Here is a 23,404-nt window from a genome sequence, read left to right on the forward strand (position 1 = left end):
GAGGGGAAGGCCCCGGACAGGCGCTTTCTCGGCATCTGGGGCCAGGCAGCTGGCTCCCCTCCCTGGTCACCCGGTTGAAGGGCTTCAGTGTCTCCTGTCAGAGGCTCAGGGTGGCCTGGACACGGTGCTGGTGGAAGCACATTCCCCACACGGACCAGGGGTCCTTTGATAGCCAGACAAGGCTGGGGTGGCCCGACCACCAGCTGGCCGCCTAGAAGCAGGCTTTGAGGCTGTGTGGAAAGCCCAGTCTGGGGGATCATCTCTGAGGAGGCAGAATTGGGGTCCTGAGGGAGGGGCTTGTCTCATCCCGTGGGATTTTGGTCTCTGTCAATCAGCCCAGGTTGTTGTAATTGTGTTGCGTACTGAGCAGGTGAGAAAATGGGCACAGTAAAGACCTGATGATAATTTAATTTTCGGGAAGTTTTCACATGGAGAAGAAAGTGTGAGGTAGAATTCTCCAGACTCAACCCTAGCAGACATGGGAAAGGAGGAGGGCATCAGGGAGTGAGGGGCCGAGCCTTCCCAGGGCTGCTGAGGAAATCGGTCATGGTCATTAGCTCAGCTGCGGGCTGAGCGTCCACCCAGGCCCAGGAACCCGCATGGCAGCCCCTCCAGCCGGCCCCACCCACCGGGCACAGTCTGCCCCCTTCCCTGCGGAGTTTTCTCCGGGGCACATACCACCTCCCACATGCTCTGTGTTTACTTGTTTATGGTCAAGTGTCCTTATCTAAACTGGAAGCTCCCTAAGGTCATGGGTTTCATCTGTTTTGTTCATCTGTTCTTCATTCTCATGACCTAGAAGACTGCATGTGGAGCTCACCAACGGTTACAAATTAAATGAACACATAAACGGTGAATAAGTGAAGACCAGAGATTCAGTGAAAAGCTGAAAATGTAACTCTTCAACAATGGGAACAGGGAAGTAAATAAAATATAGTACATCCACTTGAAGGGATATTATAAAGTCATCAGACATGCTTTGGGTCATGAAATGTACCCCCAGTTGTTCACAGTCATTATTCCTATGGGTAGTTTTATGGGAAGGGCCATGCCTTCCCTTTTTCCTGTTAGGTAATTAATTCTGAAATACTTAAATTTTATATTACTTTGTATTTCATTTGTAGACAAAACAAGAAAGATACATTATTTAATGTGGGGAAAAGTTTGAAGGTTTTTGTAATGATGTGGACAAATAATTTTGAAGCAGGGTTAAGCTAAAAAAAAGTCAAAGTACAAACCTTTAGATGGAATAATTCTATAGATTTATGTGTCCAGAAAAGAAAGAAGTGTAACAGTGACTATCTCAATTTTTTTCTTCTGCTTTGTACTTTTCTGTTTTTCACAATTACTTAACAGTAAGCATATAGTCAGAAAAAAAAAAAACTTTAAAAATACAAATTTAACGTAGCTATATTTCACTATAAGAAATGTGATTATGTAGAAATATAAGATGGGGAACAAGAAAATTTTAATTTTTAAGAAAACCGTCAGATCAGAATGAGACTTCGTTCTGTGGTGAAGACTGTACCTACTGTTCAGAAAACAGATATGTCTGCTTGATTCTTAAAGGTTCTCAGGAAGAGACAGATTCTACACCCTCAGTCGGGGGAATCATCTCTGTGATAAATCACCTTTACTTCAAGTCAGTCTTCCTCAGGTCTAACTTAATTCCCTCCTGTTTCAAAAGAAAGCCCATCATTATTCTCCATGGAAATAAGACTGGTGATGTGCTTACAAAACCCTCTGCAGACTTGAAAGTGGGGAGCCATTAAGTTGTCCCCAACTGTCCACATCCCGGCCCTCTGTCCCTTCCCCCCTCCAAATGCTCAATACTTTTAGCTCCTGTAATCCTGCCTTTCAACACTCCCAAGTGACTGTTGCCTCCCCTGGCCTCTTTCCAGGATGCGGGTATCATTCTCCAAACAGGGTGCCTAAAACAACTCAGGCATGGACCTGGCTGAAGCTAAAATGGCAGAGAAGTTTGCTTCGTGGGTCTTGCAAAGCCCCCTCTTATTGATTTGTTCCCATGTCACCGGCTTAAAAGAGAACAGCACTTCACTGAAATAGGACCGCTGTCAGCTTCGCCAGGCAGCCTGGCATTGGGGGCCCGCCTCGGTGTCCCCCTCATTAGCTAGGCCTCCCAGCTCTGATTCCCGTGTCCCTCTGCCTTCTGGGGTTCAGGATGGCTGCATCCACCCGACCCTCTCTCTCACTGCCGCTTACCGCAGTCATCAGCCACTAACTCTGCCCCAGGAGAAGAGCTGGCCCTAGGCTGCGTGGCAGTTTTAAGCAGCATCTCCAGAGGTGCCACCCTGCTGGCCCAGGACGGTCAGAAACACGGGGGCAGCTGTACCAGCGCTGCCACTCCCCTGGACGGGACTGTCACTTGACACTGACAGTCAAACACTCAGCCTCTGTGAATGGGCCAGGGCACCCCATTCACATGCAGAGCAGCGTATCTGGGAATGGTCATTCTGAACCATACACACACATACACACACACAAACACATACACAGCTTGTTGTTGCATTCAAAAACAAATTTAAAACACATTTATGGAGTTAACAGACTGTGAGAGGTTTTTTTTAATACAGTCAAATTAATTTGTAAAGGTTTCAAGATGTTTCAAGATGTTAACAAATGACCAATGAGACTGTTTCATAATTGATTTAAAAAATTCATTAGGTACACAATGCGACTTTCTTATTAACTTACTTTAGCTGCCAGTTGAGCCTTTGTTGCACTTGAGTGGATCCAGGAAGAGGAATTCCTGTGGTCACCTGGGTTTGAGCCTCACCCCAGGACCCCACCCTTTGCTTCAAGGCTTTGGCTCAGGACACTGACCTAGGGATCAGGTTGACTTGCCTTTCATGCCAGGAGAGGGGGAGAAGGGGGGGCTTCAGGAGACTCAGAGAGTACCGTAGGTGCCACGTGGGCCCGTCTCATCTTCCCCAGAGGATCCTTCATGGGCAGTTGGCAAATGTCAGTATGAGGCACCCACACTCCCAAAGCCCACCTCTCCTCTGGATGGGTTCAGGACTGTCCTCAGCCTCCAGCCCATCCCCAAATTTCTCCATGACAGTACCCTTTCAACCACACATCCATCCATCTGTGCATTTGTTCGTCTAATATTGAGTGCTCACTAAATGTCAGGCCCTTTGCTGGATACTGGAAATTTTACTCCCTATTTCTCTCTTTTCACTTGTTTCTTTCCCAAGCAGGGGACAGAAGCAGGAGCCCAGGGGTCTCAGTAGAAAATTGTCCAGCTGCCAGCTGGGGGATGGTGACTGCCCTGTCCTTTGGAAGAAAATTCTGGGAGACAAATCTGTAGGCTTCTTTGAAGTCCTGGGCAAGGAGCCCCCATTGCCCATCACTCTACCGCTGACCACCACACTTCTTTACTTTTTTTTTCATAGCACTTATCCTGGACATGTTCTACATGTATTTGATTTCTCATTTATCGTCTCTCTCCACCCACCAAAATGCTGCGTACATGTAGACATTTTCTTTCATTCACTGTAATTTCCCTAGTGGCCAGATCAGCGCCTGGCGCATGGATGGCACTCAAAATATTTGTTTTGGGTGGATGGATAGGTGGATAGAAGGATGGATAACAGTCATGGTTCCTGCCCTTGTGGTTTTTGGTTTTGTGAAGGAGACCATGAATTAAAGAATCATGAAAACCAATGTAAAATTGCAATTATGTCAAATGTCACAAAGAAGATGTACCCATCGTCAGTGAAGAATTTCACAGAAGGCTTTGGCCTGATCTGGGGGGTCCCAGTCTGAGAAAGTGGAGTGAGGAAGATCAGGCAGTTAGGAGGAATCCACTAGAAGATATAAACTATATGGTTTTGAGTTGTGTAAACCTTGCATCCCATTTCTCCCTCTCTGCTTACTTCTCTCTGAGGAAGAGGTCACGAACACGAAGCCAGGCTTCTCAGGAGGAAGCGGGCTGTCAGCAGGTGGCTGTGACCCCCAGAGAAGAGAGGGGGGCTCAGGCTTCCCCCCTTGCTCCCATTCATTACACAGAGATGATGCACCACAGTGGGGTCACAAAACAAGATCGAAAATGCAACTTTAGCCAAATGATGCCAGCTGGGGAGGGGGTTCTTTCGAGACTTAAACAGACCTAGGAATCAACTGAGTCTCCCCATCTTCTCCTGGTGCCCTTTCAGTGCAGCCTGGGAGAGAGATGAGCCCTCAAACTGGGGTCAGCTCCCTCGGTTCAAATCCTTGCTCTGCTACTTCCCGCCGTGGGACCTTGGGATACTTCACCCCCTCAGCCTCAGGTTTATCATCAGTGGAATATAAACGATGGCTGTAAAAGTATTTTCTAACACAAGCCAGTAAAACCTCAGTAAATATTTACTGTTTTTATGATTAGTGGTCAATGACCCTCACCAAAAAAAAAAAGTGGACAATCCCACTGGTGCCAATTGAAATGCCCTTGTCCATTCACTCAAAAAATATAACTCTTGTGTTTTTTATTTTTTAGTTGCACAACAATGTGAATGTACTTAGTGCCACTGAACTATACAATTAAATATGGTTAAAATAGTATGTTTTATATTATGTGACTTTTACCACAATAAAAAAAAAACGTAGTTTAGTAGTTTAGTTATATTATCGCTTGTGAGGAGTGTTGCTGTAAATCCAACATAGATTCAGTAAGTTAAGGAAACTCATTTGTCATATTAAAAACTGAGCACTTGAAGTACTGATGCTCAGTACTCATTCTGCATACCATTTAGTGCAGTAAGTTATACTTTACTTTCACTCTTGATAACACTTGTCATTCTGGTTGTAATTTTCAGTCACTATTTTAAAAATATATATATATGTTATAAATATAAAAATATATAACTATTGGGTGTTTGCTATGTTCCAGCACTATGCTGGACACAGCGAGGCCACAAAGATGAATCTGGTGTGAGTCCAGACATGAGGGAGATTCGTGGGCATCATGGGCAGAACAGATAGTTCTACTTGGGACAAAAAGAGAGTTCAGAGAGAGGTTTAGAAGAGGGCAAGGGTACTTTCGCAGAGGGAATCCTGGAGGGCTTCTTGGAAGAGGTGAATCACAATTTACCTAACTTAGTCCCCAAAGCAGCATCTTTTCCTAGCCTTTCATGGTCTACACTTGGAGCTGCATTCTCAGTGCTATGTGACCTCATCTCCTAAGCTCTTCTCAAAACACAAACTGGAAGAAGGGACAGTAATGCAGCTGGTGGACTCTGTAGCACATGCTTTCTGAGTCCTATGTCACAGCCCCTCAGGCTGTGTCTGATACCAACTCTGATTTCACCAAAAGCAGCGGACAGTTCTATGCCAGCTAGCAGAGTGCTCTCCAGGGCATACTGAATGTCTCTACCTTTTCTGCTTTGGAAACTTCTCCAAAGTCAAGGGATCCTGTTGAGCCCACCTGCAGGTGCAGTGTGGAATTGTGGAAGAGTAAGCATCACTGGGCCATGGGCAGGTCCTGCGGACGAGTGTTCCAGAGTCCTGTCCCATGGCCAGAAAATTCTAGAAGGCAGGCAGAGGGCTCCAAGGGTCAGGCAGTTGAGCCCTCATTGCTCTACAACAGTGACATCAATAACATACCTTCATGTTGGCTTTTTCTCCTTCCCTGTTTCACTTTCCCCCACCCTCACTTGTGCTTCTTAGGAAGTACTCATGATGTTTATTTCACATCATTATCATAATATTGTAATTTGTACCATGGTATTGTAATTTGTACAATGCTGTCACCACAAAAACACACCAAAGTCTCAGTGGCTGAGCACAAGTGTTTATTTTTAGGTCCTACTTCATGTCTATCTGGGTTGGCGGGGGTCTGTTCTGTGTTCCCACCTCAGGATACCAGCAGAGCCTCCACTGAGGAACCTATCTGGTCTGCAGCAGAGGGCAGGTGGCAAAACCAACATCCTTCTTCAAGCCTCTGCCAGGAAGTGACCCCCATCACTTCTGTCCACACCCCACTGGCCAGAGCAGGTCACCTGTTCATGCCCAACTTCAACAAGGAGGGAAACACCACCAACCTTGGGCTCAGAAGGAAGAAAATGGGTCTGCAGATAAATAGCCCTAATGATCATCTTGTTCTTCTCCTTGAAAAGCCAGCTCTGTGCCCCGTGCTGGGCTAGGAGCCTTGGATGTTGAGGCGGCAGGGAGGACTGTGGTGGAGCAGGAGACAGGGTATAAAGAAGAAGACCCAGGCTCTGTCCTCAGGGATCCCAGAGCTGCTTCCTCTCTCCTGCTCCCTCTGCCTGGACCTCTCTTCTCGCCCACTGGGGGCCCAACTTGAATTCTTCTGCAGGTCTCAAGCCAACTCTCACATTCTCAGAGATCTCTCAGTTGCCTTCCCCTCCACAACTCTCCAGAGACCCCTTTGACTCTCTTAACCCTCTCCATCATAGGAAAACCCTCTTTTCCATCATAGGACTCATCACATTTGTAATTATACATTTATTTTTCTGTAGGATTTTTTTTGGTAGGTCCCCCCTTTAGACTATAAGCTCCATAAAAGCTCTCGAGACCACATCCTTGTTTTCATGGCTGTATCCTCAGCACGTAGCAAAGGACTGCACACATAGTAATAGATGCTCAGTAAATATTTACCAACAGAACTAACTTTTTAGGGAGGCGAGGAAGACATGAAATGACCAGAAAAGAATTTAAGGGAATATAATAATCCTCTTATATTTGTATCATGCTTTTCATTTACATGACTTTTGCCCAACACAAAGGTAGGTGTGAAAGCTCTATGGAAACTAGAGATCTCCATGCGAATGGGTAACTATCCTTCCTATGGTCCCGCTTATCCCCAGCACCCCTGATACCAGGACAAGGATTTTATCCTCATCTTAGAGATGAGGCGTCTCAGAGAGGCGCAGTGACCTGCTGTATGTCACTGTATGTATGACCTGCTGGATAGTGTTCTGACTTGAGATCCTAAGCTTTGCTCTCTCCATAATCCTTCCAAACACACGCTCTCACCAAACGCTTGGAGAAACCTTGCGGGTTGGTTAATTGTGACCACCATTAAGTTTGAGTCCGAAGATCAAGCTGAATGGCTAAGGAAACTTGCAAATGAATTGAGTTCATGATCTTGGTTGATTTTTTTTTTTCCAGCAGACTCTTCCATTTCTTCCTCCAGAAAAAAAATGCATGTTTAGAAAAGGGCACAGTGTCTCCAGATGGGAAGGCCCTGAATGCCTTTAGGTTTTTCCATCCCCAGCCCTGCCTTCTGGTTCTATTGTCACTGTGGAATTTTGGCAGTATTGCGTCTTTGCCACAGCTGACCAAGTCAAGCTCACCTTGCCCGTGGCTTTAAGGATCTGAGGAAGAGCACATGGGAGGTGGGTACGGTCACCCTGCGCTTGAGGAATTCCCAGCCCTGCTGGAGACAGAAAGCTCCTATAACTGCAAAGTCGGCCCCAGGCGATGCTCAGGGCCCTGTGACGCTGACAAAGGGAGAAGCTGGCATCACACTGGAGCCTCCAGAGGGGCCGCCCCAGGAGGCAGGGCTGAGCCTGAGCTTTACCTTCGCTCCTCAGCCATGAGGAAAAAACTCCTGGCCAGCAACAGAAACTCAGCTCAAAATGGCTTAAAGGGGGGACACAAGGGAAATTCTGGCTCAAGTCACTGAAAAATCTCTGGGTAAGTCTGGATCCAGCTCCTCAAGAATCTGCCTCTCCTACTCAGCTCTGTTTTTGTCTGGAAGGCCTTCTGCTGCAGTGGCCCCGGCAGCTCCAGGCTCACAGCCTTCTAGGTTCAAGTCCACTGTAAAGGGTGCGCTGCTTTCTGGATTGCTCTGGCCGGAGCCCCAGGATTTGCTCTGACTGTTTCTGATTGGGCCCTGTTGAGGCCACAGGGATGTGAGGCTCTGATTGACCAGGCGTGGTCACATGCTCACCCCTGGAGCTGGGGGGTTGGAATCAACTCCCCCCCCCGCAAACCCTGTGAACCCTAGAGCCCAGGAGCAAGGCTTGGCTTGGAGGCTCTGAATGGAAAAATGAGAACTAACTACTCAGCAGGATAAAGCAAATGTTTGCCATAGAGAGTTGTAATTATTCTTCTGCTCTTAAGAATGAGAGAATTGGGGTCCAGAGAGATTAAGCAACTTCCCCCAAATCACACAGAGAATCAGGGAGAAACTTCCTGCCTTGTTTAACCATCATGCTCTAAATAGTACTCATGACGCTGGGTCACCTGCTGCTGTGTCCTGAAAAATCACCATTCCTGTCTGCATTCTTGGGAAGACTGGCTCTAGGAAGGATGTCTGTTAACTCAGCAGACTTTCATCTGAAAAACCATACCACCTGCCCTGTGGGCTAAAGAAAGCAGCACCTCCTTCTCCATGAATAGAGCTCAGCGTCATTCTCCCTCAAACCCCATCCCCCCCCCTTTTTTTGGTCTTTTTTACTCTTACTGGGTTGGAATTGAACCATTATTGTAGTAACTATTAGTTTCAAGGAAAAATTGTAATTGCTTCTAGATCCACTCACTGGTTTCAAGAGCACTTTAACCTTTAACTTTCTCAGTACAAAAGGAGGCTTGCTGAGCGGTGAATCTAACAAGACCATCATTTATCGCTGGCAGAGTTCATTAGTCAGTCGTAACAGTTTAATTATTAGCATTTTAATGCATGAGCATTTAACCAGACAGAACAACAAGCTTTGGCGTACAGAACAAGACTTCTTAAACAGAGCTGAATTAACCCGCACAATTGTTTGTATTGTGGTGTGTTATTAAAACGAGATGATTAAAATGCAAGAAACGAATAGGTCCATATATTTAGCCAACAAACCAGCATTTGGCTTCACGCTGTTGAGCATATGCTGGGGGGTTTTTTGTTTTTGTTTTTTTGCTTGAATTTTGAATTAAAAAATTTTTTTTTTATTTTTCCTGCTCCAAATTATGGGCTAAAATGATATAAAGAGGATCTACTTTGGTGCACTGATCGTGATGGGTGGCTTTAATAAAAGAGAGAGAGAAGACCCAAAGGAGAAAGCCTGGAAACGTCCGTGAGTGGCTTGGCCTGGAGGTCCTGTGCTATGGGCTTCGTGGCCCTCAATTCTACCTGCACAGAAAAATCACCTAGAGGCTCTTTAAACTGCTCCATCCAGGCTGCATGTCCAGAGAATCTGCCATCCTGGTCGTCCAGCGTGGTTTGTTTGTTGTTTTCAAACTCCCAGGCCGTTCTAACATGCAGTCAGGATTGGACACTGAGCTCTACCTCCACAAGACTCGGTGGATCACTTAGCCACCTTGGTCAAAGAAGAATGAGGCTTTTCGATGATCACGTCAGCTCCACTCACAATAGTCAAGAAGTAGAAACCATCCAAATGTCCATCAATGGATGAATGGGTGAACTAATGTGGTGTGTACGTACAATGGAATATTATTCAGCCCTAAAAAGAAATGAGATCCTGATCTATGCTACAACGTAGATGACTCTTGAAGACATTATACTGAGTGAAAGAAGCCACACAAAGACAAATATTGCATGACTCCATTTACGTGAGGTTCCTGAAATAGTCAAAATCATAGAGGCAGAAAGTAGACTAGAGGTTCCTCGGGTCTGGGGGAGGGGAGGGGAGGGAATGGGGAGTTATTGTTTACTGGGTATAGAGTTTTTGTTTGGGATGATGAAAAATTTCTGGAGATGGATAGTGGTGATGGTTGCACAATGTTGTAAATGTTCTCAATGCCACTGAATTGTACACTTTAAAATGCTAAAAATGAGCAATTTTATACTATGTATATTTTACCAAAATGTAAAAATGAAAAAAGAAAGAATAAGCCTTGCCATATTCACATTGTAGAATCTGTGTGTGTTATATGAGATTGTGGATAAAAGCCTTTGGTAAGCTTAAAATGATGTACACATTTAAGGTGGTAGTAATATTCTTTAATTATTTGTTTTAATCATTTTGTTTTAATAAAAGGCTACAATATAAACAGCTGAGAAGGTTAATTAATAATGTCAAACCTAAATGAGTATAATTAATGTCACTCAGCAAAGGCCTTCACTAGACTCAAAACATATTTTCTCTCGGGGGTAATTGTGGCCTGATTTTTCTAAACAGTTTCTCTTTTGACTGGGAAGCAGGAATGATTAGAGAAAATAGGAAGAAATGGAAAGTCTTGCATTTTTCATTTGAGGCTAGATATTCATAGCGTGGTCTCACATGTGGTCCCTAGCACTCCCATCCTGGCCTCTTGGAAGAGGAGGTCTGCAATGGCCTCACCTATGACAGACACTGAAATGGACAAAATGTAACAAACAACAATCATAAGAGCCAGCATTTATTAACTCTTCCTGAATGCCATGGAAATATGGCTGGAGGTGGTTGGAAGGATGGATGGGCAAAGAAGAGGTAGGCAGCTTCCTCTCACGGCCAGGCAAGAGCAAGCACAGAATCCCAAAGAATATTCTATTAGTTCTTTACTTCTGATTCAAGCAATATAATTCAATCCAGAGAGTCCGTGGATTGGTGGGGATTTGGGCCTGACTCCTAGACCATGAAGATGTCACTGGCCCCTCAGTGAACACAGAGAATTCCCCCAGTTCCTCTCTCTCAGGCCCTCTCTCTCCTCCATGACCATCTCTTTGGTTCTTTTTAACTCTTGCCTTCCCATCCCCGCCACTCATGCATCAAGACCCTGCAGAAGGAAGCGGGGAAAAGTGGAGAATTCTCAGGATGCCTTGCCTCCAAGCTAATGGAAAGGTTAGGCTGGAAAGAATAGTTCTTGTGCCTTTTTGTACTAGAATAGCCTATGACTCCTTCTCAGCCTTGAGTGATAAGCTATGAAATGTAGCAACCCCCCTCCTATTATTTACACGAAGACAGCCAGCCTCCCAGAAGTGCAGTGTTGGTGGCCAGGTGAGCGGGAACCCGTCCTGCCATGTTTTATTTATTTTGATTCATTTAAATGGTGTCTTGTTGACTTATTTCCTGAAGAGTATAATGCAGCTTGAAAAATTGGATACATCCTAACAAGATAAAATGATTTAATTAAGAGAGAAAACGGGGTGGATATAGTGAAGGGATAGAAAATACTACAACAACATGATACCATATGGGATAAAGAAAGGGATTTGGGTGGCGGTGAGGAATTTACAAAGTGAGGGTCCACAAGAAGAGGTTCAGTCTCACCTCCTTTCCTCTCATCATTCCATAGGGGAGAGTGCCAGGGCTTGGGCAAGGCTGCTGAGCACATAGTGGGTCTGCATTCCAGGGGAGAGCTGGCTTCCGCTGGTCTGCCTCTTACCACGTGAGCATGGGAATGGTCCTATAGAACTTGGGGACAAACAGATTACTGAGTTTAGGATGCCAACTATTTACAGAAATTGCTGGGAAATGCCACTACCCAGCACTTAAGAGACCTGCAGCCCCTTCTGATGGAGGGATGACTCTGGCCAGTTAAGTTGATAGAACTCCTCCCACTGGAGATGGGAAATTTTAGGGGGGTGGTGCACAGTCTCAGCCAGTTCACTGCCAGACAAGCTTAGTAATTTTCAGCCAACACGGCCTGTCCCTCCGCTTCAAAAGAGAATTTTTGACCAAGACAAGAATGAAGCTAAAACGTGACGTGGATGCCTTAGAGCCTTCCATGTTTGCAAACCGGGTCTCAGATTTTGATACGAATTTTCCAGCAAGGAATGCAGAGAGAGAGATATGATTATACTTATGAAGTAAAAATAAACCTAAGTAAAGCTCAGTAATTTCTTATAAATGTATTTATTTATTTTTATTTTTGTCTGTGTTGGGTCTTTGTTGCTGCATGCAGGCTTTCTCTAGTTACGGCAAGCAGGGGCTACTCTTCGTTGCGGTGCGCGGGCTTCTCATTGCGATGGCTTCTCTTGTTGCGGAGCACGGGCTCTAGGTGCTCAGGCTTCAGTAGCTGTGGCGCACGGGCTTAGTTGCCCCGCAGCATGTGGGATTTTCCCAGACCAGGGATCAAAGCTCAGTAATTTCTAATCACACACTCAAGAGCCTGTGCAGATCTGCCTTAATTTAGGAGTAGATTTTAGAGCTGTACTCTCCAATGCAGTAGCCACTGCTACTGTGGCTATCTAAATTAATTTAAATTAAATTAAATTTAAAATGCAGTTCTCAGTCATACTAGCCGCATTTCAAGTGCTCAAAGCCACTCATGGCCAGTGGCTACTGCACTGGACAACACAGATGTAGAAAACTTCCATCAGAATGTTCCATCTGACAGCATCGTTTAGGGTGTTTTAGGGTGAATCACACACCCGTGAGATACTTTGCTCTAGGTATTATGTCCTTTAGCATAAGTTTGAAGATGAGTGTCAGTGAACTTGACCTGTTCTTCCCTGTCAGGTACCTGCCATTCCGGGTTTCCAGTGGGTCCACAGATACGTGTTTTAACCATCAGATGAGCAGGGAAAAGATCCACTAATGTCCTCCTGTGAAAACTGGGGGACCTGACTAGAGCTCCTGCCTGAAAGGAGGGTTGTCCCACTTCTGTTTGGATGTGAGCCGGGGAGAGCCTACAGCAGGCTCAGATTCTCTTTGGACTGTGAGTTTGGTTTTGGGCTGACACTCAGCCTGATCAGCAGTAGAGCTTCTCACAAGCCCACCACCCGGCACGGCTACTCATTTTGGCTGAGAGGTCTCCTAAAGCACGCGGAACCAAGTCCCACCCGGGTCTTCATTGTATATCAGTAACACCCCGTCTCCCATCTATGTTTGGGCAACAGAACTTCCTGGAAAGCTCTCCAAGGCCAACCAGCCACACAATGAACCCAATAGACAAAGTTAGGATGTCAGCATCACGTAGAGTGATTTTTAACTCTCCCTTTCCCATCTGCTGACTTTCTCAGCAATGTTTGCCTAGGGAATGACAGCAGGAGGGTTTGCTCTTTCTATGAATCCTAACGACACTGACTGTCTCTTCTTCAATACTGACTGAGTTTCAGGGCCACCGTATATTCTCCAGGATGCCATTGGCCCATTAATTATTGAAGTTCAGGTTCATGAAGTTGGAGAGTGAGTTTCCTATCTATGACTGGAGTTAACATTTTTCATGATCCATATTTGCAAAGATCAAATCCCACATTGCCAGCCTCCCTAAATTCCATCAGCTCTCAACGGGCTGCATGCATGGAAAAGAAGCTGGTGTCAACGTTCCCTCTGTTGCCAGATCTGGAATGTGTCCTCATTCTCCTTCTTGAACACATTTGAGTCCTGCACCCAGAAATGCTGGTCGTTCCCATGGACACAGGAAGGTCTGGCTCAGGAGACTGGAAAAGCTTCTCTGTCCCAAAAGGGGCTTAAAGAAACAGAAGCAGTGATAATGTCTCAATGTCAAGTGAATTTTTTTATATTTGAATTCTAGACATAATTTAGTACCATCTGTCTAGAAAACAGTGGGGGAGAAACATCTACAATCCCATGACCCTCATAGACTATTTTTGTGTACGGTCTTTCACATAATATATGAAAATAAGAGATTCAGTGTGAAAATATTCCTGCATTACAGGAAGTGTCCAGGTCCCAAGTGCACTGGCTTCCCAAAGTTTGTCTGGACCACACAACCTACTTTCCAAAAGAAATATATTGTACCTGGTTCTGAAGCTTCCAGGCCAGCCCACGGCATTGTACTTAACCCATAATGTGGCCCAGCTGTGCAACTAAATCATGGAATTTCCTCCCAAGTGTTCACTGCATTTTGCATATTAGTGCACACCGAAATCTCGTCCCTTAAGCAGATCACCTAAGAGAGGATTCGGTACCCTCACAGCAGATGGGTCAATGCTGGAGGAAGACATCTGTCAAGGTGTCAGGGTCCCAGGTCCTCCATAGCTTTGGAGAGGAGCTGGAGTCCTGGCCACTGTTATATAACATACTACTGACCACCACAGAGGTCTTTCATGACCGTTGATAGGAAGGGATTTCAAATTGGGCTTGTGATCCCAGGCGGCTAATATTTTCAGGTTCAAGACAACATCCTATCCCATGAATTGCCTGCCTTGGCATGTATACATGTGACACATTCATATACATTAAAAGTAGAAAGGACAAAAAACAGAGCACAGCTCGAGAAACCCCACCAGCTATTCAGCAACTCTGTACTGAAGGAGGCCTTCACTTCACCCTCTCCTTAACTGCCATTTATTTTGAACATCACTCTCTTAGGGAGTCTTTCCAGAAGACTCTATGTATCGCTCACCAAGACTAGATTACATTCCTCTCTTGTCAGATCCTGCCCTTTACCTGTACACCATGCATCATACGTGTAATCACTTGTTCAATGTCAGCCTTCCCTGTTAGAATATAAGAACCATGAGAACAGGGACGGTTTCTAGAGAGTTCACTGCTATATCTTCAGGACCTAGGGGAAGGACTGGAGAATATACAGTAAAGATGTATGGAATAACAGAACCCATCTTAGCTCCCTTTTTTGAGTGTCTCTACAAAAAGGTTCTGATGCGCAAAAAGAGAGGACCACTCTGAGGGATCAGAGAAAATACTTTCCTAAGAAATAGGTACTGCAAGAAGCGGAGAAGTTTTTAGGAATTATCCAATTTGTGTTCTCAACACCATATCAAGAGCAAGTGATAAGTTAAAAAGAACATCAGAGATCAGGAAATTCTATTAAATGATGGGAAGCACAATTTCTGAATTGAAAGCAACAAGTAGCAGTTTTTGAATACTTTTAAAATTGTAAGTCAGTGAAATACAAAATAAGGCCAAGAAATTTTCCCAGAATAAGGAGATGAACTGTTTTTTTTTTTTGGCTGCTCTGGGTCTTTGTTGCTGTGCATGGGCTTTCGCTAGTTGCGGCGAGCGGGGGCTACTCTCTGGTGTAGTGCGGTGGCTTCTCTTGTTTCGGAGCATGGGCTCTAGGCACACGGGCTTCAGTAGTTGTGGACTGCAGGCTCTAGAGAGCAGGCTCAGTAGTTGTGTGGTGCAAGGGCTTAGTTTAGTTGCTCTGCAGCATGTGGGATCTTCCCGGACCAGGGATCGAACCCGTGTCCCCTGCATTGGCAGGCAGATTCTTAACCACTGCGCCACCAGGGAAGTCCTAAAGAGATGAACATTTTAAAAAGAAAGAATTAAAAAAAAAAATTCAATAGATTCAATTATCATGTATCAAGAATGTCAATGTAGATAGCCAGAAAGATGGAGATGGGGCTTCCCTGGTGGCGCAGCGGTTGAGAATCTGCCTGCCAATGCAAGGGACATGGGTTTGAGCCCTGGTCTGGGAAGATCCCACATGCCGCGGAGCAACTAAGCCCGTGAGCCACAACTACTGAGCCTGCGCATCTGGAGCTTGTGCTCCGCAACAAGAGAGGCCGCGACAGTGAGAGGCCCGCGCACCGCGATGAAGAGTGGCCCTCGCTTGCCGCAACTAGAGAAAGCCCTCGCACCAAAACGAAGACCCAACACAGCCAAAAATAAAAAATATATAAATAAGTTAATTAATTAAATTAAAAAAAATTATTAAAAAAAAGATGGAGATGGAAGATACAGTAATCTAATAAGTAATAGAAGAAAACTTTATAAAACTTAAAAAAAGAAGAAGAAGAAATAAGTCTTTAGATAAAAAGGGCTCCCTGAAGATCAGGCAATATTAATTAAAATAGCCAATATATAGAAATATTCTGATAATTAGGTTTTAGTCTTAGGTTAGGGAAAATTCTATAATCTCACCCAAGAAAGGAAAACCTGTCTGGTCTCAAAATTCTCCTCAGCAACACAAAGCAAAAAGATTATACAACATTGGTCATTGAGGTGAAATATACAAAATTTAAAGTACCCAAATCATAAGTACACAGCTCAATGAATTTTCAAAAAGAAAACACCCTTATAGTAAGTACCTAGTTAAGACCAGAACATGCCCACCAGTTCAGAACCTCATCATGCCCCAACGGCCACTGCATATCCCCAAAGTGTTACCACTTTCCTGACTCCTAACACCATAGGTTAGTTTAGCCCATTTTAGAATTTTACATGTATAGGTGGAATCATTCAGTGTGGAGTCTTTTGTGTCTGGCTTCTTTTGTTGAACCTTATGTTTTTGCTTGTAGTTGTGGTTTGTTCACTCTCATTGCCAAATAATATGCCATTGTATGAATATCTTGCAATTCAGCCATTCTACTGCTGGTGGACATTTCATTAATGAAGGTTGTCTTTTGGTGAACATATGTGTGCATTTCAGCTGAATATGTAAATGGAATTGTTGCATCATAGGTAGACATATGTTTAAATTAAATGGCTGCGGTCAAACCATTTTCTAAAGTGACTGTACCAATTTACGTTCCTGTCAGCAGTAGCTGAGGGTTCCAGTTTGCCACATCCTTCCAACACATAGTATGCCTGCCTTTAATTTTAGTCATTCTGGCGAGTTTGTAGTGGTATCACACTGTGGTTTTAATTTGTATTTTCCTGAGGACTAATAAAGTTTAGAACCTTTTTGTATGTTTACTGGCCATTTGAATATCCTTTTTTTGAAATGTCTGTTCAAGTCTTTTACACATAATACTCCTTTGTCTTAATTACTCTCATTTTCTAATGTCCTGATATCTGGTAGTATAAGTCCACTTTTGCATTTCTTCTTCCAGATTGCCTTGACTTTTCTTGGCCTTTGAATTTCCATATAAATTTTAGAATCAGCTTGTTGAATCCACAGGGGAAAAAGAAAGCTTTCTAGAATCTGTTTGGGATGGCATTTGATCTATAGATGAATTTGGGAGAATCAACATCTTAATGACATAGAGTCTTCCAATCCATGAACATCGTGTATCTGTCCATTAACTCAGACCTTTTAAAATTTATTTCAATAACGTGTTGTAGTTTTCAGAGTAGAGGTCTTGCACACCTTTTTAAAGATTCATTCCTGGGTATATGATGTTTTTTTTAATGTGACAATACCACAAGATTAGACAAATAGATCAATGGAGGTTCTATTCTACTCTGGAGTGTCGAAAATATTTTTTACCTTAATCTGGGTGTTTATACAGATTTGTACAATTGTCAAAACTAATCTATCTGTACTCTTAATTAATGTACTTTATTCATTTTCTGTATGTTTGCTTTACTACAACAAACCAGTATGAAAAAGGAAAATATGTAAAAGATATGGAAGATAAGGCAAAATAGAAAATATATACTACTAATATAAGATGTAAATTACAATGAGGTACAAAAAGTTTTGACAAATTAACAAAGCTTTCCTCTTTTTGTTATTACTAGTATAATAAACATAAGGGTACAAGGAAGCAGGTACTTTTTTTTGAATTTTAGAATTTTATTTATTTTTTTATACAGCAGGTTCTTATTAGTTATCTATTTTACACACATCAGTGTATACATGTCAATCCCAATCTCACAATTCATCACACCACACCACCTCCCCACCCCCGCCGCCACTTTCCCCCCTTGGTGTCTATACGTTTGTTCTCTACATCTGTGTCTCTATTTCTGCCCGGAAGCAGGTACTTTCATGTATTACTAGTGGAAGGATAAATTGGTATAGCCTTGCTGGAGGGCACGTTGGCAAAAGACCTAAAAATGTGCATGCAAGTCCACTAGAAATTCCACTTCCAGAAATTTATTTTAAAAAACCTATCATGGATATAACATATATTTAGCTATGGGGATGTTCACCAAAAAATTGTCTATTATAATAAAATACTGAAATCTAACTAATAATAGGGAATTAATAAACTATGATATATAACAATGAAATAATATCAACTATTAAAAATTATGACACACAAGAAAAGTTAATGATGTAGAAAGGATTCTCAATGAAATATTCATCCAAAGAAAGTAGTCTGTATTAGTGATTACTCAAGAAGTCCCTAATTTAAGTTTTAAAATTTAAATTTATATATCTCATCATAAGAAAAACAAATTTGTAACCATGTGAGGTGACTGATGTTAACTAAACTTATTGTGGTAATCATTTCACAATATATAATATATCAAATCATTATGTTGTACAACTTAAATTTATACAATGTTATATACCAATTAGATCTCAATAAAACTGGAAGAAAATTATATATATTGATATATTGTATAAAGTGTTATATATATATATAATTTTTTTAAATGACCAGAAGGACATACAACTAAATGTCAACAGTGACTATTTCTGTGAATTGAGATCATTGGTGATATTTTCATTTCTTCTTCTTGTGCCTTCACTCTCTGTAAAAATTTAATGCACATGCATTACTCTTGTACTAATAAAAATAGTATTCTAAGAAATTAGAATAGTATGTAAAATCATATTCTAATATATTTGAAAATCTCAATGAATAAGCCTCTTTTCTTGCCAAGAAATATAAATTGACCAAAGAAAAATTATATATAGACATAGAAAAACACACCAATCTTTTATTGGGATTGTGGGTGATTTCTTTTCCTTCTTAAAATCCATCTTTAGTTTTCAAGCTTTCTCCAGTAAAAAATGCCATTGAAACTAAGAACAAGGACACAGCTGTAATTTCCTGTGCTGTTGGGATATGAGCTTTGTGTGATACTATAGACATCTTGCAATGCTCTGGACACAAATACAGAATTAGCATCTTTACCCAAACAAGCTCGGTCCTAGTGCCCACACACCCTCTCAGCAGCTTTCACACATGTAAACTTCCCATTGAAACAGGAATTATTCTTCAATTTTTACAGGTGAGGAAACTCAACCCAGACAGGATGGTCACTTACTTAAAAAGGCCCATGTAATATGAAAGAGAGGAGGGATTCAAACCCAGGTCAGCCCACTTTTAAAGCCCATGCCTTTTTCACCATGTGAGTACTTTTTAATTATCATATCACAACCAAGACCACCAGATTTTTTGTAAACTCTTAAGCCATGGTGCAGAGGCCTCTTTCAAGATAAACACAATCTGTTTGGAATGCACCAGCTTTATTGAAAAATATTACTGAAATCAAAGCATTTTGCACTACTTTATTCATTATTTTTATGGTACTCCAGGATTTTTGTGGGATTTGTTTTTCATTTCACTTCTGTAAGCCTGCCAATGCTTTAAAGCAGTATTTCAATTGAAGAAAAAAAAAAAAGTTTTTGTTTTGTTTTGTTTTGTTTTTTAAGCAAAAACTCAACAATGTTTTCCATCCTTTTTTCATACAGTTTTGGGAAATTCTCCCCTCTTTCTCCCCTACCCCATGTCCCTCCTCCCCAATTCCCATAAGTGCAAATTTAATACTCAAGCTACTGTTTAAATGCCCCCAAATGTTCAAAAGAAATTAAATTTGTGGTTGCAAAGTTTTGAAATGTTAATTATATCACTGGCAGTTCCACCTGAGAAGTCACAAATCACTCTGATGCAAAGGCCACAGAAGCACATGCTCTATAGTCCCTGAGCAGTCAGGGACTCCGTGGCCTTAAAAGATGATGAAGGTCTTCAGGGAGATGTGTCCAGGACCTGCAAAGCCACGCGGGTCTCTGAAATGAGAACAGACTGCTGAACTCATTTAATTCCTTTCATAACACACACTGGTGTTCTCAATAGGCGCCAGATACTCCTGGCCCTTGAGAAGCTTATAATCCAGGTTTGCTTCAAAGCGGGTAGGTTTTAGAAAGTGAATTCCATTCTGCTCTGTCAAGCAATCCTGTAATTCTGTGGGTTCAGACTGTGCTCCCCAGAGCTCTAGGGACGCTTCAGAGGTGCTCTGGGGGCTGCGAGAGGGAGGGGAGGGAGGGGGGAGGATTCTTCACCCACAGCCCCACCCCTCACTTCCACCGCAAGAGCTCTCTGTGATCTGTTTCATGTACTTGGATTCCCCCTCAGTTTTATTTTGGACGAAAGACAATGTGGCTTTAAAAAAAATTCGAAAAGAATCCCTGCTTCACTGCATTGAGACACAGCGGAACGGGAAGAGAGGGCTTCACTACTCATTAGAACATTGAAAGAGTGAAAGCATTTTCACTCTACATGTACCCGGGACACTCTCCTCAGTCTAAGCTCTTCTTTTAATAGCTGAGGAGGCTTCATACCAGAGCCAGGAGGAGAGACACGCTCGGGTAACAGAGATGTCTCAACAAATGCCGTGGCAAAAGTTAGGAAGGGAAAGGGTAACTTGCCCATCCCAGAAAACTCAGCCACAGGGTTCATGTAGAAATGTCCTTGTATAACCTCACAGTGGAAAAGAGTTGTGCTCTTCTTCTGATGGAATATACCAATAAGTCTAAAGATACTACTTTCCCACCTAGACTGACTCCTTCGGTCAGTTTACATGTTCATGGGTGAACTCACCCAGTGGACACTTCCACTGACATTGTAAATGAAATCATGCATTTTGTAAATGGAGAAATCGAAAACTCTTGTTTTCTCTTTTCTCGTTTCTCAGGGTTACGTCTGTTATCCCAAAGTTTGCATTCTGTGTAACTTGTATCTGCAAGTAAGAAGTACAAACTCAGAGAGAGAAGAGCAGAGGGGAAAAAGAATAAAAATATTTGTTTTAGAGGGGACACTGATTACTCCATACGCCATCTCATGATATTATCTAACGCTATTGATTTCTGCTCTGTGTCACTCACCTCCTGTACTCAGTGAAATCCACACTGTATCTCAGTGTACCCTTATCACACCACAACACTTTAAAGTGGCTCCTGGTATCACAGATACAGAAAAACGGAGGACTGACGAGGCTCAGAAGTTTGTCCTGGTTACAAGGATCTTTGGTCAAATACTCCAGCCGTCTGCTGTGATCCAGGCACCGATCAGGGCACTCCGGGTCCCAACACATAGGTATCAAGCCCTTGCCTTCAATGACCTCAGTCTTATGGCCCAAGAGAGCCAGCAATCAACATATAAAAAAGAACAGCAAGCAAACACAAACAAACAAGAAAATTGCAGACTCTGTCTCAAGCTGGGAAGGAAACAAACCAGAAAAAGCAATGGAAAGTAAGAGGGAGTGGGAGCAGACAGGGTGCTTTCCGTGGGTGATCAGGGAAGGCCTCTCTGAGGAGGTGACTTTTAAGCTAAACCTGGAAGATGAGAAGCAGCCAGTGAGCTGAGGGCCACGTGGGACCAGCAGAGCCTGGACCTGCACCAGGAGGTTCAAGAGACCTCAGGCTGCCTCCTGTCTAGTTGCTCTGACAACCCTGCAAGTTTGGCTTCGTCTTCCATCACACAGACACGCACACTGGGGCTCAGAGAGGTTGAGTAACTTGATCAAGACCACACAGCTAACAGCAGTGGAGCAAGATTTTAATACAGGACCATCTAGCCCAAACCTCTGCTCTTAGCAGCGACCTCATTTGATTTGACTCGATTGATTTATCAGCCACCAGCACTGGTAACTCAATTTACACTGAGTCAGTTAGTGAACGAGTTAGTTGTGTATCTATACATTTTTATTCATACGCAGCCTCATTCCAAAGAGAGTTTAAAACCCTAGATTCTCTGTACCTGCTGGAGTTTCCTTCAGATAGAGTCCTCTGCTCTGACTGGATTGGTGGTACAGAAATCCACGAGGATTCTTCCCAGGGTGCAAGTTCAGACTTCTTAAGAAATTCTCACAGACAAAGGTGCCCAACAAGATGCTTAGGAACCATGCCACCCTCTGTCAGGAGCTGCAGGTCTCCCTACAGCCGGAGCTTCACAATATGTGTTCCCCCAGGACGCTGTCATTCAATCTGCAAAAGGTCCTACACACACCTGGAAACTCAAGCCTCCCTTTTCCAGGCCAAAAACCAAACAAACAAAAATCCTCTCGCCTCTTCTGGTGACGCAGCAAATGCCCCTGGAGAGTCAAGTTGGGCATGTGTGCTCGTCTCCTCCTCCCATCTCCGTTGCCATCATTTTGAACATAGATGTCATCGTGGAAGCGTCCCGTCCCCCTCCCAGCCCTGACTTGAGCTGCACAGGGTGAAAGCAGTCCAGGGTCGCAGGAAAATGCTTTCAAACCTTGCTCATTTCAAAACCTGCTGGTTGATGAAATCCATTGCAATGGCTTCGATGAAGTGCAGGGAAATCGGTCACTCCCTGAATTGCCAAGTCCACCAAAAATAGGTACGTTAAGTTACATCATCGCCACACAGGACCTGACTTACTCAACGAGGTGTGCAATCTGGGGGCTCTTGTAGGTAATTTGCCAGCTGAAAAAAATGGGCTGCCGTTCAGGGAGCCCTTATTAGCCAAGAATAACCGCCATCACATGTTCAGCCTTCCAGGCGAGGGGAACTCTTCTCCGCCCCTTACCATATCATCTCAGTAATTCTCACAAGATCTCTGCCGAGGGGAGAGGTGGGTATTATCGCCGTCACTATTTTACAGAAAGGAAACCAAGGCACAGAGTGCCTGTACCATTTATCTGAGGTCCCCAGCTAGAAAGGAGTAGGGACTGGATTCAAGCTTCTAACTGCTCACTGAGCTGGGTCTCGTCCAGTGAGATGGCCGTGCAAAGTCATAGGAGGGGGGTTACAGCCCATTCCTCGTGCAAAAATCAGAACCTCGTATCCAGCGGTCACTATGGACCAGGAAAGATGGAAATGGTGGAGATGACATAGCAGGTGGTTTTCAGATTCCAGTTTCACTTCTATGCATGCAAAAACCATGCACAGCAAAAAAAAAGTTGGGGGCTAGACATGGGTAGCAGAGATTAGAGATGATGTTACAAATCTGCAATTATGGGGCTTGGGCTAGCAGCTGCCCCACCTCTAATTGCCACGTCATTTGCAGGGTGACAGGACTCAGTTCCCCAGACCTTCAGGGGACGTCGAGCCACATCCAGCAGGCGACCTTCCAGGAGGCAGCGCTGCGTCCATGGGCACTGCCAGAGCCTCTACCCCCGGGCTCCTGAACACCCAGCTCCCAAAGGAAACACCTCCCCCAGGCAGCCTTTGTTATTTTGGCTGGCAAGGCGTAAATTCAGTGAGGAGCTCTGGAGGAAAGATGAAGTTTACTTTCCCCCAGAAAGGCAGTTTCAAGAAGTCGCATTTTCAAGGTAGAAATTGGTTATCCCTGTAGTGACACAGCATTTTGTCGCCTGTTAGCTCTGAGGGAGATTGAGGGGAGAGACACACAGGCTGGCTCCCACCCTCCGCCCCGGCCCCAGGCAGCCAGGAGGCTGGAGACCCTGGGCTCTGTCTCTGCCCTGCTCACTGCCGTCAGCAGTGGGGGGAAACAGACCATACATTCCCTGGGGGACACTCAGCTGGACACGTAAGGACGTCAGCTTAGAGCCCACGTGAAAAACCATAGGCTCCTGGGTGCGTGTGGTCCAAAGGGAACCTGGGGATAGTCCAGCTCAGCGCTGCCCAAAAGAAATGGAATGTGGGCCATACATGTCATTTTACATTTCCTAATAGCCATAGTAAAAAATTAACTAAATTCGTAAAAAAAACCAGGTAAAATTAATTTTACTACAAGATTTAACCTATCAAAAAT

At 43.8% G+C, this 23,404-nt stretch overlaps 1 protein-coding gene across 13 annotated transcripts in view; it reads right to left on the reverse strand.

Moving 5' to 3' along the window:
- The window catches only part of LOC132350874 (uncharacterized), a 102,558-nt gene that overhangs the window by 49,543 nt on the left and 29,611 nt on the right, over nucleotides 1–23,404 (reverse strand). For 8 of the 13 annotated variants that reach the window (XR_009498035.1, XR_009498034.1, XR_009498033.1 and 5 more), the window contains exon 5: nucleotides 18,403–19,455. The exons of 1 other annotated variant lie outside the window; for it this stretch is intronic. Coding sequence is in view for 8 of the 12 variants with exons in the window: in XM_059900430.1 (XP_059756413.1) it covers nucleotides 19,395–19,455 (61 nt within the window). In the remaining 4 variants the exon portion in view is untranslated. Of the gene's footprint in view, nucleotides 1–11,043; nucleotides 11,307–13,218; nucleotides 13,306–18,078; nucleotides 18,195–18,402; nucleotides 19,456–23,404 lie in introns of those variants that run through there. 4 more of the 13 variants (XM_059900431.1, XM_059900429.1, XM_059900424.1 and 1 more) reach the window with 3 other exon arrangements.

Source organism: Balaenoptera ricei, chromosome 16 (assembly GCF_028023285.1).
Source record: "Balaenoptera ricei isolate mBalRic1 chromosome 16, mBalRic1.hap2, whole genome shotgun sequence".
Taxonomy (NCBI): Eukaryota; Metazoa; Chordata; class Mammalia; order Artiodactyla; family Balaenopteridae; genus Balaenoptera; species Balaenoptera ricei.